The sequence below is a fragment of the Aspergillus melleus genome (assembly GCF_016097325.1).
Source record: "Aspergillus melleus strain CBS 546.65 chromosome Unknown contig4, whole genome shotgun sequence".
NCBI classification, from domain to species: Eukaryota; Fungi; Ascomycota; class Eurotiomycetes; order Eurotiales; family Aspergillaceae; genus Aspergillus; species Aspergillus melleus.
The window spans coordinates 945,391-962,697 of NW_025763373.1; the positions used below are offsets into that span (position 1 = coordinate 945,391).

A 17,307-nucleotide genomic window follows, 5' to 3' on the forward strand; every position below is an offset into this window, starting at 1 on the left:
ATTTGCTCAAACATCGGGATATCGTTTGAAGGGATTGTCCTCGGTGCTGTCGCTCCAGAAGCCCACTGGACAAATCTGCGGGACCATCCATACAAGCAAGTATAAAATGTTGCCAAATAGCCCGGAAGACTGTGGACACAATCACCACACGTCGAGTGTGGACCATTTGCCTTTTTGTCACACTGACAGCCTGGTAAGTCTAGACGAGCCGAATCTTTGCAATTAATAGAGATGTGGTGGAGCCTGACTACCAAGGCACAAAAAACCGTTGGAGTCCATCTTGGATCAGCCCAGACTCAATCCTACGAGATGCGCTCCACCGGTGTGTCATTATTGGTGATCTATGGAAAAGATCAACGTTTGACTAGTGGATAACTCACCGCTGTTCATCGTCGCGTCCTAGATTCAGCCTATTTCGGTCGACGTCCGATCCATGGCTGGTTAATGGGGCCTTGTCTCAGTTGCAATGCAACAATGCTAAAGGACCTACCACTGACTGCTGCTTTTGATCTTACCATACCAGATGGGTTGCGGGACACTGGACAGAAATGCATGTTGTACAGTAGGTATAAAGAAAGGTATGTATTCGTACTTCCAACGGCTGTAGCAAGTCTAACATCTACTCCTCCGACGTAGGCTTTCGGAAAGTAACATTGGGCTACTTGAATGTCACAGAAAAGTAATCACAAGTTCCACGCCGTACAGGCATCTATAATCAATGGTTCGCATGTGAGGTATCGATGTGCCCGAGTCCCGCTATACTTCCGCACAAAGGCCACACTGTTGATCGAGTCACTGCTCAGGATGTCTCACTCATTCCGACCTAGAAGGCTCCATTTTGTGCGGCTTTGATTGCTGGGAAAATATCGAAGCGCTCATCAATCTTACAGGTAACATTGCTCAACGTCCTCAAGCCCTCCCCGGTCTTAGCATGTAGGCCACACGGGTGAATGCTCGCCGGAAACCGGGTTGCGGGACGGACTGGAGTTCTCGAAAGATGACGCTTGCCGGGGGGGCTGGATGTTACTCTGGTTTTGGAATCCAGAGAGAGACCTTTTCATTTTCATTTCTTTAGGCTTGACTCATTTGTTCCTATCTTTGATAGGCCTCATTGGGAAGAAAGAGGAAGGAGGCCGGTACCGGACGTTTCACGCCAGTCGGCGGGGGGAGAAGGCCATGGCGCCAGTCGATCCAAGCGGGTTCCTTCCTCTAGACAGCCTAGAGGATAGAGAGAAAGAGAGGCAGTGGAGGCTTGGAAACCGCCGGCATTTGACTTGATGCTAGTCGACCAGGACCAAGTAGTCCGTGCATCACTGATTGATTAATGTTGACGACTAAAGCTGTCGGCTGAAACTGCCCCACCGTCTCCCACATGGCGTCTTTGCTTGGATCGAGTCATTATTGTGTGGATTTATTATTATTATTAGGTATTTCATTTGTCTTTTTATTTCTGTTTATTTTCCCTGGACTTTTGGGGCTTTGTGTCTGGGCTAGCGAGTTCGTGTTTGGGGGCATGGGCGTCCGGAATTGAATCAGTCAACTCCGAGTCGTTACAACGCCGACCCGCTTTATACGGATGCTTGGATAATGAACAAAGATATACGGAGGATGTCCGTGTGTCAGATGTGTCCGTATGAGTGGTGGTAGTTGGGGTCGCATTCGATTATTGTTCGAGGGGAGGGCGAGAGGAAAGGAAGATGGACGTAGATTAGGGAGTAGGGAGTAGTAGGAAGTAAAGTAGGACAATAATACGTAGCGAGTGGACCAACAAGAGAGCCTGGAGCAACTGCCTGTCAAGCGATAGTTAAGTTAGCATCATCGGCATCATGGACAGATCGAGGAGTGGAGGACATGCGACCAAACATCTAACAGCGTCACATCGCCGATGGTCGCATCTCCAGCGGCTCTGTCGGACTAAAGATTCTTTTCTTCTTCTCCTTCTTCTCCCTCCTGACTCGTCATCGATCCCAGTCTTTGCTCTTCTTTCCCCTTCTTTCATTCACTCATTCCCCTTTTTGATCTCATCTCTTCCGGTGGGGACGGTTTCAAGCACCGTTCGTATTCTGAGATTCTCCGGTTATCGTTATCCTATTCACCCAACTACAACTCTAGTTAATACATCTTCATCTCTCCCTCTTTCTCCCTCTTTCTTCCATCATCGCCCCGAAACCAACAACTTATTATTCTGTGTCCCCCACCCGCTGGCCCTTCTGCTACTCTACGAAGCTCCATTCCTGGTGCGGACCAGCGCGTTGTGAGAGGTAAACGATTACTTCCCATCAGTTCTGGCCCCCCTACTTTCTAGGTACGCTAGGGCTCCCTGCATTGATCGTCGCCGTCGTGTCCATCTTCTTGCCCCCCCGCAGGATTTCTCTCCCCCATAATTCCACTGCAGACACGCGTCATTGCCGTTTGACATTGTTGTTGAAACCCCCCAACCCTTTTGTTTTCTAGGTTGTGCGTCCTGATTCTATTTATCTGATTTGATCTGGTCTTTCTTTTTTTTGGATTTCTTCTTTCCCCCTTTTTCACTGCAACCTCATTGCTGACATTCTGATGGATTTTGTTTAATTATAGTTCGACAGATTATTACAAGTGGTTTGACCCCCGCCGGACCGTTTTTCTCGAATCGCAACTAGCTGGAATTCCGGAGCTCCTTACGATCCCTCGTGACTCCCTTCAGCATTGCGCGATCCCTCCAAATCGTCTACACCTTATCCGTCAAGCTTTAGCCTCCATTCCTGTTGGACCCATTATTCCGTCGGACTTGAAAACATTCCTGAGACTCTGGGTTGAGGACCAAAAATAAAAATAACAGCCTTTTTCTTCTTTTTTTTTTTGTGGTTCTCCCACCCTACGACATTGTTTCACGACTTCACTACATCAGTGGCTACTACACGGAGATCGCTAGTTGCACAGACCGGCCTTACCGTCTCTCGTGTGTATGCCTCTAGTCGTTCTTGCTTCTGTCGGTTAAACAAACCCCTATTTATCTTCACCGATCATTCGATATGACACCCATTACTCCGGTCGGTGCGGAGCTAAACAAGGACGAGGATCATGATCATTTTCACGAGGATCCAATTGATGTGGAGGAAGACGAGGAGGAAGATGATCTAGACCCGGTGCAAAAGGAACACTTGGAACGGCACCGAGTACTTGACGACTTTTTGTCGCCATTGGCTCTCGACGAAGCGGTTCTGTATAAACTTGCGCGTCGGTTTTCCGGCGTATATCGCAGGCTTGCGCTTGAATCTGAAGAACAGTTTTTACCTACGCCGGTGACCAACCTACCTACGGGGTTGGAGACGGGCCGCTACTTGGCGATCGATGTTGGTGGGAGTAACTTGCGCGTCGCATTCATCGAGCTGCTAGGAGAATCTGCCGATTCGGACATTCGCTCCGCAGACGCTTCGGAGAGATCACGGGATACAATCCGAAAAGCGCAGCGACAGCGCGTGAAACGAACCTTGGAGAAAGCGTGGCCCATCCAGGAGCATCTCAAGATGGATAAGGCGGAGGACTTGTTCTCTTGGATTGGCGACTGCATTGCGGAAGTGGTGGCTGAAAGTCTGACCTCGGATGCGACGAAAGGTACGATTCCGGCAGAATTGGAGATGGGAATTACTTTCAGTTTCCCGATAATGTAAGTTTCTCTCGGCTGTTTTACATGGACTGTTTTCGCGGCTGACACGCCACAGGCAAGAGTCTCTGGCGGAGGCCACCCTGATGCCTATGGGGAAAGGATTTGCTATTACCTCGGACCTCAATCTTCGGAATATCCTGCTCAATGGCTACGAGAAACACACGAAGCGTCCGGGTGATGATGATGAGCCTTCCACCAAGCGCCGAAAGCTTTATTCGCTACCAAAGCTCAAGATTACCGCTATCACTAATGACGCCGTTGCTACTTTGACTTCCCTGGCCTATGCGGTGAAATCACTCCCGAATAGCCGTGTCGCAATGGGCATCATTGTAGGAACCGGGTGCAATGCTACGATTCCGATGAAACTCGGGTCGCTGCATGATTCCAAGGCGAAGCATGTGAAGCTGAGGAATTCTGCGGCGGAAGAAACGGTGGTCAATACGGAATGGACTCTTTCGGGGGCCCTACCTCCCTTGAAGGAACTCGGTATCATCACCAAATGGGACGTTGAGCTTGACAGGGCGTGCGCACGTCCCGGGTTTCAGCCCTTCGAATACATGACTGGAGGTCGATATATCGGCGAACTGGTCCGACTCATCCTTTTTGACTACCTCACCACAGTGTATGGTGTGGCGCAGAAGGATCTACCTGCGAACGTCATCAAAGAGTATGCGCTTACGACTTCGTATATCTCTGACAAGGTTGCCCGTGCCCGCACAGATCAGGCACTGGCTGATGAACTGGGGCGTTCTTTGTCGCCGCCTGAAGGTGGTGACTGGCAATGGGATACCATGACAGCCGGGGCCTTTCGCAAGATTGCGCGAACGGTGCAGAGACGATCTGCCGGTCTCATTGCAGCGGCGGTCGTAGGGTTACTGGCTTGTGCGCGAGAAATCGAGCTCAAAGTGGATAGCAATCAGAATTCGCCGCTGAACTCTAATGTTGCTTCGCCAGTACATAATGGCAGCTCTCATGAATCCACGCAGCCTACGTTGGGAGTTCCGGGCACGAGCAAATCTCGAGGGCCGATCGTTCCTGTCCTCTCACCTTCACCCACGCCGGCTGACTGGCAGTCTGGCCCCGAGGAGCTGGTAGTTGCCTATACCGGTGGAATCATCCAACATTATCCTAATTTCAAGGAGATGTGTCAGCAGTTCATCGATCGTCTGATCATGCGGACCGGCCCGCAGAAGAGCGGAAAATCGGTCTTCTTACGTGAGGCTTCGGATGGTGGGATCATCGGGGCTGGAGTCCTCGCGGGCATGGTTGGAAACAACCCATCCCTCTGAAAGAGCCGGCTCCGTCGTCGGTTGCTTGAAAGTGACATGAAATAATGATTTTGATGTGTGGGATATTCGTTTGTCTTCTTAGCGCTGTGGACCATTGGAGTTGGCAACTTTTCCTTTGGGATAATAGAAGGGCAGCTTTTTTTTTTTTGATCGAGGGCGTTTTAGAGTGGCTCTCTGTTTTTTCTTGTTCTTCTTCCCTCCCTGTCATGTTACAAATTTTTGCTCATTTCGTGGTAAAACTGGGGCTGTAATTTGGATTCAGAAATTGGCCAGATTCATTATCTATCTATTTGTAATAACCAAATCTTCAACGCAGCTGACTATGCACGGTCTCATTTCAATCAACATCTAATGCTCTTATTGAAAGCAGAACCCCAACTTGATCGATCTGCTGGCGAACGAACCGGAGCGACTTGCGGGGCTCAGTACTATCGGGAACTGCCATCGGAAGGGCTCATGGTGGGCTGGGTTACCATCTCTCTGGCCCTGGCTTCCGTCTGCTGATCTGTTTCCGTATTCTGAATTTGCAACAAGATGTTGCGGCGTTGGTTGTCTATCCCCTGATCAAGGGCTTCAAATATAGCGGAACATGTTGTTACGGACACTTCGTTTCATGGTGTTGGGTTGACCATCCTCGTATTCAATTCCGGAAGCTCCACCGCCACCAGACATCTGCTCAAGCCGCTCGCGAAGTTCGTCGTCCGCCTGGCTGATGGACTTTGCTTTTTCTGACTTTGTCTGTTTGTTGCTTTCTGGTGTTGATTTGCTCTTCTTCTCTTCTTTTGTTGGGCATTGTTTGTGCTCAGACGATGTGTTGTCTGGAGGGTTTGTTAGCGCAGGGAAGCAAGCGCATGTCTGGGAATATATTCACATGCAGACCTCTGTTGGCATCGGATAAGTTCTGCGATGTATGTGATAAAAAGCGAGCTCTAGCCACCATGTGAAGATAGTGGGATTGAAGAGCCACTGGAGACTTGATTGTTCTGGCGAATGGCATTGTGTACCTTGAGAAAGATGAAAAAACGGTAGCCATGATGTGAGATGGTTGAACATGCAGCTATACTTGACGCTGCTGTCGCTGATTTGACGTAATGCCGCGGTGATGGTCACATGATATACTGCCAAATCACGTGCTTCTCACTCCCCGCTTCCGCGCATCGATTGGCTCCGACCAACGCTCCAACATCCATCATCTCGCCGACAATTCCACCTGTCCGTCATCCGTCACCATGAGTGCTCAGGCTTATTACGAGTTGTATCGCGGGAGCAGGTATTGCAGCATCTATTGAAGGCCCATCCCATGTTCTGCCACTGACCTGAACCTTTCGCAGTCTCGGTCTCTCCCTTACCGATACGCTCGATGACCTGATTAACGAGGGCCGCATCGAACCTCAGCTGGCGATGAAAATCCTCTCTACGTTCGACCGCATCATCACCGAAGTCCTTGCCGAGAAAGTGCGCGCAAGGCTTACATTCAAGGTACACTTCTGACTCATGGCAAGGATGGGTTTCACCTTCCTGTCGCAAGGATCACTTGACATCTGTTGCTGGGGCGATGAGCGCTAACTGATAAATTCCTGTTCTTTCCAGGGCCATCTTGATACCTACCGATTCTGCGACGAAGTGTGGACTTTCCTCATTAAAGATGTCAACTTTAAACTGGACAACCAGACAACGGTGTCGGCGGACAAGGTCAAGATCGTGAGCTGTAATAGCAAGCGACCCGGAGAGGTTTAGAAAAGGCAGTCGTTGACATCCTTTCATGGCGTTTTCTACTTTCTCTTTCTTCTGATTACCATCTGACCATTTACATGGACTGATGGTGTCCATGAGGTTTCAGCATACGTTTCACACTGGGCTTTGGTTGCGTTAATATTGGGAATTTCGTCGGCGTTGAGGGCTTGCGTTCGGCATTTGTTGTATTATAAATCTGCGACCGGAATAGCCTGATTGGCCACCGATACCTACGAGAATATGAGGTTTACTTAGACGTTTAGTACTGTGCCTACAAATCTGTCTGTCTCTTTCCAATCATCTCAAATGACTCAGGGATTCGTCATTCATGCCCCATCATTAGACAGCGTTGAGTAGCTCATTCGGGCCCTGAAAGGCTGAAACTAAGGCAACTAACTCCATGCGGAGGCGGGGCGGAATCTCTCCCGCGTCTCCGTCGCGCCAACTTTCGCGTCACCCTCTCCATCAATCTATTCCCTTTCCGTGGGAAGAGTGTCGATATTGGACTTATACGAATGACGGCAGCTCCCTAATATATACAGAGTCATCGCCATGCCTCGAACTCTGCCGTGGCTTACCGGGTCCGGCGGAGGGGCGAAAGACGCCACGCCGCGACGACGACCGGTGAAACGAGAGCGAGACATCAAGAAAGATGAGGACAACGAGACGACCCCCAAAGCAAAGCTAAAGCTGAGTTCCTCTGAGGTCGGCAAGCGTGACTTCTTTAGATCTTGTAAGTGAAGGCTCCTTGTTCCCGGGCTGCGCGATGACATCTCTGGGCTCATTTACCGGTCACCCTTCAATAGCTCCCACCCCGCCATCGTCTCCCATCCATCGTTGTCCATCAGAAGAGTAACGACATCCTCTCTTCCCCAAATTCGATCGATTTGTCATGCCCCGGGGCTAATGTGGCGTCGGGTGAGACAGATTCCTAATCGAAGGCCTCGACAATGATGACATCTACATGATGGTTGAAGATGAATTCTATGCCGTCGCGCAAACCTTCACCCAGCACCTCCACTACGCCGAATACGTCCGACGGAAGAAGGAGGCAAAATTGCAGAATGCAGCCGCTATCCAAGACCTCGCCCGGCCCACGGACGGAGTGACACCAATGAGCGAAGAGACGAAGAGACAACGTGAGGCCGACGCGCTCTCCACGCGGCAAAAAGATGGGTTGGGGCAGATTCAGAACGTGCGACCGGCGGTGGACTCCGACGAGAGCGATGATGTCGAAGAGGATGTCGCTCTGGATGACACGTTCGCGGGGACGTCGTTGCATGATCTGTTGATGAGCCCGCGGAAGGCGAGATCGTTGGTGGGCATGCAGGGGGTCAAGTCATCGACCCGCGCGGCGGCTGGGTTTTCACAATCTTCAGATACTCGGCGGGATGCTACAGAGAGGAATGATAGCAGGGATGGGAATCATGACGTGGAAGAGACCGCATCGGAAGACGACGACGATCTCGACGCCCAGGCTCGAACACCTACCCTGACGGCACCACATCGGAGGACTCAGGTAATCGGTTCGGATTCGTATCTGTCAAATCAAAGGAGCAGTTCGCTGTCCTCTCGCACCGACCAAAATCGTGCAGCGAAAGAGGTGCGTCCTGTGGAGACGAAGTCTAAATACAAGGCACAACCGGCGCTTCAATCCAGAAAGAGGAGGCTTTTCGACGATTTTGATGAGCTTCCAGAGCTACATACATCATACACACAGACAAAAGGCGGATCTACATCGTCTATAAATAAAACCCAACAGAAAACCCAAAACGATAACAATCTGGAGTCGAAAAAGAAATCGCGTCTCAACGAAGTCCCGACATTCTTGCTTTGACCGTGCGACGGCGTTCCGCCGTCTTGCGATGCGGAAACTTGCAACATTTTCCAGCGCTTCATCCCATCCCTGCGTTGGTCGCGTATACCTGACGGTAATCCTAGGTGGTGCTCAGAGGCTCCTTTCTTCCCATCGGATGGCCAAAGTGCCTATTCTTCTTGCTCGGGAAGTGGGCGATGGGTTTTGACGCTCAGTCGTCGGACGTGGTTCTTGATTTTGTCCCGGGTGGACGGCTGACGCTCCACCGATGTGATGACTGCCTCCTTCTCGTTTGCCGAGCCATTGCTATGTAAGGTCAGCGCGCTGCGGGCGAACAAAATGTCAGAAACAACAGAACAGTATCATCGTGGAGATTCTAGGGGTGCACTCACTCATCATCGGAGAAAAACGCCGGCAGCTCCTCCTTGCGGAAGTTGGTTGGGGGTCCCTGTGATTCGCCATTAGCACTGAGATGCATTGACGGTGATCGTTCAATTGGCTCACAATTTCCAAAACCTTGTGCTGGTTCGAGTCGCGCTGAAACGGGGACTTGACCAGTCGAACGATCTGCCGGAAACATTCCATGATGAAGGGAATGGGAGAATCGAGAGGTGATTATAAATATCGTAAGAGTAAGATTCAGTGATTCGAATGGAAGCAGCGAGGGTTGAAATGAGTGGCAGGTCGGTCAGTATCTACAGCCAGGACCGATGCAAGCGATGTGCAAAACAAATCAACAAGTGGATGGTATCCCCAATCAATCAATCAGTCGTATAATAGGGAGCGAACGCTTTTTATGGCAAAAGGAGGTCTATTTGAAGAAAAAAGAAGAAAAAGGACAAAGGATACCCAAACGAGAGACTATCGAAAGACGAGAGTGAAGCAACCAAAACGCAAACAGAATGAAAGAAAGGCTGGCAGATGTTCTATGACATTGAGACGCTGGCGACAAGTAAGAAAAGAAAGGAATAGGAAAGGGCTATGCAGGACCGAGACGAGGCAGCGGTCATATATATTCAGAAAATCCCCCAAAAGATCCTCGACAGACGCGACGCCCTGCAAGCCTACGGATTAACGGTTTCGCCCGTGCAATGCAGGCTTAACCTGATCGGCTAATTCAGTGGCACGAAGGTCACCGTGACAGCCTTAAGCTACCTAGCAATCTTTGCTTTGCGCGCTATGTGACACATTCTCTCTCGCTGTTTCTCTGGCTCTTGAATGGCCCCCCTTTGGGTCGGAATTTCCCAGGGTAACTTGGGCTGACGACCAGATTGGCCAAGCCAACGTCTCCAAGAGTTATTATCCCTGCCCCCTTGATTCCACATTCGCCATGCATTCGACGAGCAATTGTTTGAGTCCGGGCTAAGCATAGCGTCGGACGCCTCATGCCTTGTTGACCTCATAGGCGCTTCCCCCGAGGCCCCGACCCTGGACAGTCGTGTTACTGTACGCCCTTATGAAACCGGCAAACAAGGCAATCGAGCGTACGAAAAGTCGCAAAAAAAGTCGCCGAGGCGTTCCCGATCTGGCATCTGCATTGCATATTGGATGGGCATACTCGACTATGTGATGTCGGTATGCATTGGCAGCATCCCTGGGCGACGTGTAAGATTCTCCCTTCCCGATGCAGCTGTCTCGCTTTTTCTTAATTTATGGTGGATTGCCAGGGAAGCGCCTCCTGATGGGCTTGTTTGCCTGCCAGGGCCCAGAATGTCTCGGGCGGCGGCAGTGCATTCTCGGTTGTTTTTGAAGGGCACGTCATCTTTATTTTTTCTTTTTCTTAATGAACAGTATGGAGCACTGAGTATGGACTATGGAGGATCTCCCTCAGCCCACATTCATCAGGGGAGAAAAAGAGGAGGTGGAAATTAAATCTGGTAGCAGAAACAAAGGCAAAAGGAACTATCCGAGACAAAGCTAGAGACAATAACTTCTTAATTCGAGTCGAGAATACCTAATGATCGCATCCTATCCTGCTATACAGATAATTATAGTCAACCCCGACGTACTCACCAAATAGCCGCCCAAGTACCAAAAAATAATGCCACCATCTATCATTATTGGAAGATCATTTATAGTATGGAACCCCGTCGTCGTCGCTAACTACGTGGATCACTGGATCATCTAAAAAAATTTAATTTCCCCCAACTCGCGCTGATCCAGGGGGAGGATCTAAGTATGGAACTGAGCGGTTCGCCCTTGCATCGGGAGAAATGCCGTTTCGTTTGTTTCGCATTCTTGTTCTTCTCCTAAAATAAAATATTTTCTTTTTCTGGCCCCGTCGTATTCTTGTCCCTTTCGGACCCGCTTCCTCCCGTTGTCGCCCATGTCTTTATTTACATTCTATGAGTCTACATGGTTGAATGCAGCTGTCCCTGTCGTACCTACATAATGACTTTTCTATAGATAGGTAGGCAGACGGGAAGGCAGACCTGTCTATGTTAGTTAGTATGGAGTACATGAAGCTGCATTTCCGTCTCTCTAATTTTTTTTTTCTCCTCGAACTCTTCTATACTAAGTTATACACTCAATAGAGAACGATCGAAAACAACCCAACAATAAACTTAATAAATCCACGTCAAAAGAAGGGATGGATGGTTCATTTCCCCCTTTTAGCGTGCCCACTTTCCCTTAGGGTTTAACTATTACTTTATTTGGGTTTTTGATTTTGTTGCTTGGTGTCTTGTTTCCGGAGTACTTCTATTCAGATTAAACATTATCATTTGGTTTAACTAGGCACCAAAATGACTGTCTCTGTGTCTACATACGTGTTCTTCTGTCCTGCAGAGTAACAATACTACTTAACTTCAACAAGATACAGGGTTTACGTACACCTGACTACTGAATCCTTGATCATGTTCACAGACCTAATTCTCGTCTCCCTGGTTCATGTTTTGGCGTATACTTTGGCTTGCTCTCCCCTCCTCCCTTCTTAGACGACCTAGACCGAGTTTAAAGTTGGGTTGTTAGCGTTCAGGAATGATGAGAACCTTCCAAGGAAATCGATGACTGACTGACTGACTGACTGACTGACTGACATGGACGCATTCGTCTTTCTACATACCTAGCCCATCCAGGTGGAGGTCTAGACTCTTGTACCGTTGTACATTTTTGTTGTCCTTCCTGCCTGCCTGCCTGTCTGCCTGTCTGTCTATCTAGCTGCCAGACCGTTCTAATGCTTGGAAAAAGTGGGACTGCCTGACTGTCAACTCACGACACGACCCTCCAGTGTACCACTACCCATACTGAGGTATGTATAGTAACTACAGTAAGGCTAAGGTCTTCGTGGCTAGTTAATTGGTCCGACCGTGGGATTCTAGATCTTCGTTCTTACACAGCGTAGTTACGGCAACCCTGTCCCACGTCTTCCAGACAGGTTGGTTGTGTTTAAGGGATGTGGATAGAATGGGGCCGATGGATGTTCGAGACCTTGTGTACAGTTCCCCCCCAGCCCCAGTTGATGCGTTGTTCGTCAATCGTTGGTTTAGGTATGGGGGCTGGTCCACACGCACACTCTCTCTGTCCCCCCTCTTACACTCTCGTCTCTATCTGTTTATGTTGGGTGGATTAGTTTAGTCCTTTCTGGTTTGTTCGTTGACTGGATCTTCTGATGTTTTCTTCTTTTTTTGGGTTCTTGTTCGTTAGTCCTATGCTCCACGAAAGCTAAAATCGTGACGATGAAATAAGTGGTATTCGTTATGTCTATTTATCCTTCATGCAATTTCCCCAATATCATCACATTCATTTCGGGTACTCCTTCACGTGGTAGCTCTTCAATTTGACGAATTGCTCGAAACCGAATCGGCTGAGCGTCACGCCCCGACCGGAGTTCTTCCATCCCGTCCATGCGAGGTCCTAGTCATTCCAATGCGTTAGCGAGCAATTTTCAAGATAACATGAAGCAGATCAAAAGACAAGAGAGGAAATACTCACCGGAGCTGGGTAATCTGATCGGTTGATAAACACCGTTCCGGCCTCGATATCCTCGATGAGTTCCTCCGCCCTGGCAACATCCTTGGTCCACACGCTGGCCGTCAATCCGAACTCGCTGTCGTTCATCAGTTTCACGGCCTCCTCGTCGCCGCTGACCTTCATCACGGGAATCACCGGCCCGAAGGTCTCCTCCGTCATGACGACCATGTCGTGGGTCACGCCCGTCAGCAGCGTCGGCTTGACGTAGTTGCCGGCCGGCGGGGGGTTCTCGAACGTGGCGTTGGCCGGGGTCTCGTCGCGAGCGCCCTTCTGGATAGCGTCGGCGACGTGGGCGGCGACGGTCTCCTTGGCGCGCTTGGAGATGACCGGCCCGATCTGCGTCTGCTTGTCGAGGGGATCGCCCACGCGGTAGTTGCTCAGCACCTTCTTGACCTCCGCGATGAAGGTGTCGTAGATGTTCTGGTGCACGTAGACCCGCTCGATCGCGCAGCAGCTCTGTCCGCTGTTGAAGATCGCCCCGTCGACCACTTCCTCCGCTGCCCAGGCGGTGTCTACGTCGTCGCGGACGTACGCGGGGTCCTTGCCGCCGAGCTCGAGGGCGACGTTGACGACGCGGTCCGAGGCGGCCTTCTGGACCGCCAGGCCGCCGGCCACGGAGCCCGTGAAGCAGATGTGGTTCACGAGCGGGGATCGAACGATGGTCTCGAGTGTGGTGGGCGAGCCGCAGTGGAAGTACTGGATGACGTTCTTGGGGAGACCGGCCTCGGCGAAGGCGTTGGCGAACTGTTCGACAATGGTGGGAGTTTGGGGCGACGGCTTCAGGATCACGGCATTGCCGGCCAGGATTGCGGGGATCAGGCTGTTCACGGAGATCAAGTAGGGGTACTAATATCAGTCCGCGACATCTGTGTCAGTGATTCCCGCATACTTCAAGAAAATGTACAACACATAACCAAAGTGACATACGTTCCAAGCGAAGATGATCAATGCAACACCAACGGGCTTCCGCTTGATAAAGCGTCTGAATCCCTTCTCTTCCTCCCCGGGCACGACGCCCTCTTTCCCAAGAACCGAGCTGCTGATCTTCGTCAAGTACCGGCTGCGCCTGATAGCCGTCATGACTTCCACGCCGGTGTAGGCGATGGGCCGGCCCATCTGGTTCGTGACTTCAAGAGCCAGCTCATCTTTCTTCTTCTCGAGGATGTCCAATGCGCGGGTGACAATTTCCTGACGCTGCTCCAGCGTAGTCGACTGAGAGAATGATCGGAACGCCTCCTGGGCGAGCTGTGGGATCTGCTGTAGTTCGTCGGCAGTGACGCCCGTCCGAGCGAGGACGGGCTCGTTGGTGGAAGGGGAGATGGTGGTGATTGTTTCAACGGACATGATGTAGCTTCCAGTAATTGATCGGAAGGAGATGAATAGCAACTAAGTTCAGGGGAGGGAGGAAGAGAGTGGCAAGAGAGGGAGTTGGGGCGATGAGGGGCACGGTTGCGTCACGTTATCCGCGGAGCTCCCCCGCTGCAGGACCCACTTCGTTATCAATTCAAGAAGTATCCCAGGATCCCTTGTCTATATATAAGAGCAACAATAAAAACGCAAATGGAGTCAATAGAAATAAAAAATCCAAACATACAACAGCCGGGATTCGCTGGTGGTCACCCACCCAACTACTAACCGGCCGGCGTGTGGCTTAAGTACGGCTGAGCGGACGGGAAGCCCTGTTCTCCACACCCTGTGGTCGTATGTACTCGAGATAGAGAAAGAGTGATGGTCATAGTTCGACTGCTAGTAAGTATCAAGTATCAATAACAATTGGATTCGCTGTGGCTAGGTATAGTATCCCATGGCTTTCAGTTGGAAACACGCTATCATCCCACTGATCACTTCCTACAAATCACGCACAAGACGCGCTCCTGCCCACGGGTAGAGGTAGTTGTGCTGATACCAATTGACACTGCAGCAAGACATTAGCGCAACCTTTCATTGGGATTCCCACGATACTTACACTGTGGTTCGTCCGGCAATGCGAGGATGAGTGGCCCAAGAGCCCCCGAGCACGACGTGGTGCTTGCCGTCAAAGAAATCCGCTATTAAGTACAGTTAATACTCGACCGTCGAGAACAGCTCCAAAGGTATATCCCAGGCATCACCTACCAGTATATCCGGGATAGATGTCCATAGCCTTGAATCCATCGTGCGGGGCTAGTGCTGTACTGCACCATTCCCACACGCCTCCCAGTTGACCCTGACCGGCAAGTCGATTGCCGTTCTGGATCACTGGGGTTGGGTGCCAGTGTTTGAACCCGACGTTGCAGTCGTAGAGGTTCACGAACACTGGCAAGGAGCCTCGGGAAGGCGGCCGCACAGGCTGGTGATCCGGAGTACGAGGCCGAGTCCGGTTGACCTCTTTCTTGCCCGGTCCATCTCCGTTGACATATTCGGGCTCACTTATGTGGGTGTTAGCTTCAGCAGTACGCAGCACGTAGGGGTGAAAGGGGAGAATCCTTACGCATCGCCATTGGGTACCCAGTTGTCAGATGCTCTTAGTTTCTCAGAATGAGCATAGATACTTTTGACCTCTTCAAACGTGGGGATTCGGCATCTCGCCCACTCTGCGTATTCAGCCAACTCGTCGTAGGATGCCATGACCGGCCAGTCTTGAGCAAACTCAAGCGGGACCAGCCCAAAGACCGTTCTCACGGCGAAATTGGACATGGAATCCTTTGTGGCTTCCGGGCTGTCCTGATTGACCCCAGAGATCGAGAAGTCTTCGTTGGAATGGATCAGAACCCACGACGCTGGGCCTTGGCGCATATGCTTCTTCTGTAGGAACTTGGCATATTCGCCATTGGTAACAGGTCGAGCCTGTGCTTCAAATGGCGGAACAGTCACGATTCGTTCGGGTTTCTCGTTGTCCCATCCAAACGTAGCCGAGGGCACCGACGTGGGGCCTGCGTCTTCAAGGCCGATAGACAGCGTTTTCTCGGGAATAGTAAACCACTCATTGGGCTTCGCGTGTTTCCTCGCATCGCGGAATAATCTTTCGAAATCTGGTCTTTCAACACCGGTCGGTGGAAGCGTCTTGTCGCTTTGGAGTAGCATGTAGAGGAAAGTCTCCAGGTGCATCGCTTCATGCTCGAACCCGATCCAGAGCGCTTCGGCTAGAGTCCGGTTGCTGTCGAGGTCATCCCTCTGGAGAATTGATTCGACCCTGTTGCGCACCCTTACTTGATAGTCGAGTATGTCATTAAGGGCTGGCCATTCGTCCGGGATTTCACTATGTGAGTGGCACTTGTCGGGGTCGTCCACATCTGGGTCTATCCCACGCTCGAAGATAAGTTGGTAGGACTTGGGTTCGGTCGCATTTCCCCCTAGAGCTCGCGTCAAATGGATATCTGTTCACACTCGTTAACATTATAATTTGAGTATTGTATTGACATCCCAACTAACCCGAAAATGTAGGAATGTGACCCAGATAAAAGATAAGTGCATTGCGCAGTTTGATCGGTTTAGAAAGAAGCTCCTCACGGGGGACCATTGACTTCGTGGCAATATCCCATGCAGTCCAAAGTGACTGAAAATCTTGAAGAGTAGGAACTGGACGGGCCGCATACTGCGAAGGGGAAGTAGGGAAGCTGAGAGTAGAAGACGACAGATAATGAAGGTCTATCCGCAGTGGCAAGTCAGCACGAGTTTTGAGCCCAGTTTTCGAATGTTCATATGTGAGGAAATTGTGTGAAGGTGGGAAAGATCCGAGTGCACGTAGATATGAGTGCAAGGGGTTGTAACTCACGGTAGTCATCAGAGCTATTGCCAAACTCGGCGCCATGGATCAGGTTCGCGTCTCTCCAGAGCTGCTCCCGCTCTTCAGGACCATACTTGAAGGCCTCTTCAAAAATGAGCTTCTCGCCCTTGGGAACGAGAATTCCGTCGATAGTCACATCCTTCTTAGGCGAATAGAACGCCTCGTGGTGCCCCTCGACGGCATTGTAGCCAGTCACTATCTCCCATTCGTCCAGCTTAAAAGCCTCATGTCCCAAAACCCGGTTAGCATGGATTAAACCATTTTCGTAAAACTGCTGCGTGATGCCCTGGGAATCATTGTAGGCTTTGAAAACTTTGACCGGATTCTTACAGCCGTCCAGACCGATCAACATCGCATCCGACGGGCCCAGAATCTTTGCAAATTGCGAGAGGAATTGCGCAGCTTCCGGGCGGTTGAAGTTGCCCATGGACGAACCCATAGATAAGATGGTCGTGGGACGCTTCCTGTTCTCCGGCCTGTTCAGCCAGGTAACGGCATCATCATACGTCCCGTGGAGGCCATGGAAGCCCACGTGGGTGTAGTCTTCAACGGACACCTCGGAAAATGTGCGTTGCAGTTCAGAGAGGGACAGATCTAAAGCGTAGTAGTCTACGTGTTTCCCCTGGCGCTCAAACTCGCGGAGAAGAATCTCAATCTTTCGAAGGTTTCTAGAAGGGCGGTTAGGATCGGAGCGAAACAGATGGTTAGCGTCACTACGGTGTTAAGCATACCCACTCCCCAGCTCCAGCAGCTGTCCATTGTTCGGGATCCGCTCGACGATGCTCTTGGCATGGGCTTCCAACACCTCGATTTCCGCGTTTGTCGGATAATACTCGTCCAGATAGGTGATTTCCTCGAAGAGATTGAGACCCTTGGAGTCGTAGAGGAGCATTGTCGGCATGGACCGTCTGGAACCCACGGTGGGGTCGAGGCCCTTGTGGATATCATTGACTAGGGAGAAACCCACGTCATTCTGACGGATATCGACGATGTCGACCGTCTGGGTAGGGAAGGTCAAAGGAGACATGGTGGCAGGCCAGGGCCGGTTATACTCCGAAAATTCAATCTAGGGATTCTGAGATTG

General features: G+C 50.8%; 6 protein-coding genes across 6 annotated transcripts; 3 read left to right on the forward strand and 3 right to left on the reverse strand.

Annotated features, from left to right (window-relative positions):
- The first annotated feature begins 1,465 nt into the window (after positions 1–1,465).
- LDX57_007280 (hexokinase family protein) lies at positions 1,466–5,237 on the forward strand. The gene is made up of 3 exons (XM_046088997.1): positions 1,466–2,261; positions 2,578–3,646; positions 3,702–5,237. The coding sequence occupies exons 2-3, from the start codon at positions 3,012–3,014 to the stop codon at positions 4,933–4,935; spliced, it is 1,869 nt and encodes a 622-aa protein (XP_045944967.1). The 5' UTR covers positions 1,466–2,261; positions 2,578–3,011; the 3' UTR covers positions 4,936–5,237.
- Positions 5,238–6,164: 927 nt separating this feature from the next.
- toa2 (transcription initiation factor IIA subunit gamma) lies at positions 6,165–6,672 on the forward strand (the record flags this gene model as incomplete). The annotated part of the gene is made up of 3 exons (XM_046088998.1): positions 6,165–6,205; positions 6,267–6,414; positions 6,526–6,672. The coding sequence occupies 3 exons, from the start codon at positions 6,165–6,167 to the stop codon at positions 6,670–6,672; spliced, it is 336 nt and encodes a 111-aa protein (XP_045944968.1).
- Positions 6,673–7,221: 549 nt separating this feature from the next.
- LDX57_007282 (uncharacterized protein) lies at positions 7,222–8,506 on the forward strand (the record flags this gene model as incomplete). The annotated part of the gene is made up of 3 exons (XM_046088999.1): positions 7,222–7,402; positions 7,476–7,521; positions 7,597–8,506. The coding sequence occupies 3 exons, from the start codon at positions 7,222–7,224 to the stop codon at positions 8,504–8,506; spliced, it is 1,137 nt and encodes a 378-aa protein (XP_045944969.1).
- A 149-nt stretch (positions 8,507–8,655) lies between these two features.
- On the reverse strand, positions 8,656–9,070 carry LDX57_007283 (uncharacterized protein; the record flags this gene model as incomplete). Its single annotated transcript, XM_046089000.1, has 3 exons — positions 8,656–8,809; positions 8,878–8,933; positions 8,990–9,070. 3 exons carry the CDS (start codon positions 9,068–9,070, stop codon positions 8,656–8,658), a joined length of 291 nt encoding a protein of 96 aa, XP_045944970.1.
- A 3,156-nt stretch (positions 9,071–12,226) lies between these two features.
- On the reverse strand, positions 12,227–13,883 carry LDX57_007284 (aldehyde dehydrogenase family protein; the record flags this gene model as incomplete). Its single annotated transcript, XM_046089001.1, has 3 exons — positions 13,385–13,883; positions 12,419–13,303; positions 12,227–12,340 (listed from the first exon to the last, which is right to left on the reverse strand). Exons 1-3 carry the CDS (start codon positions 13,799–13,801, stop codon positions 12,227–12,229), a joined length of 1,416 nt encoding a protein of 471 aa, XP_045944971.1. The 5' UTR covers positions 13,802–13,883.
- A 422-nt stretch (positions 13,884–14,305) lies between these two features.
- On the reverse strand, positions 14,306–17,250 carry LDX57_007285 (DUF323 domain protein; the record flags this gene model as incomplete). Its single annotated transcript, XM_046089002.1, has 7 exons — positions 14,306–14,372; positions 14,424–14,505; positions 14,573–14,865; positions 14,928–15,813; positions 15,869–16,084; positions 16,212–16,891; positions 16,955–17,250. The coding sequence occupies 7 exons, from the start codon at positions 17,248–17,250 to the stop codon at positions 14,306–14,308; spliced, it is 2,520 nt and encodes an 839-aa protein (XP_045944972.1).
- Between the last annotated feature and the right edge of the window lie 57 nt (positions 17,251–17,307).

Coding starts and splice junctions, on each gene's coding strand:
- LDX57_007280 (XM_046088997.1), top strand. CDS start 3,012: ATGACACCCATTACTCCGGTCGGTGCGGAGCTAAACAAGGACGAGGAT. Junction 3,647..3,701: donor ACTTTCAGTTTCCCGATAAT/GTAAGTTTCTCT, acceptor GACACGCCACAG/GCAAGAGTCTCTGGCGGAGG.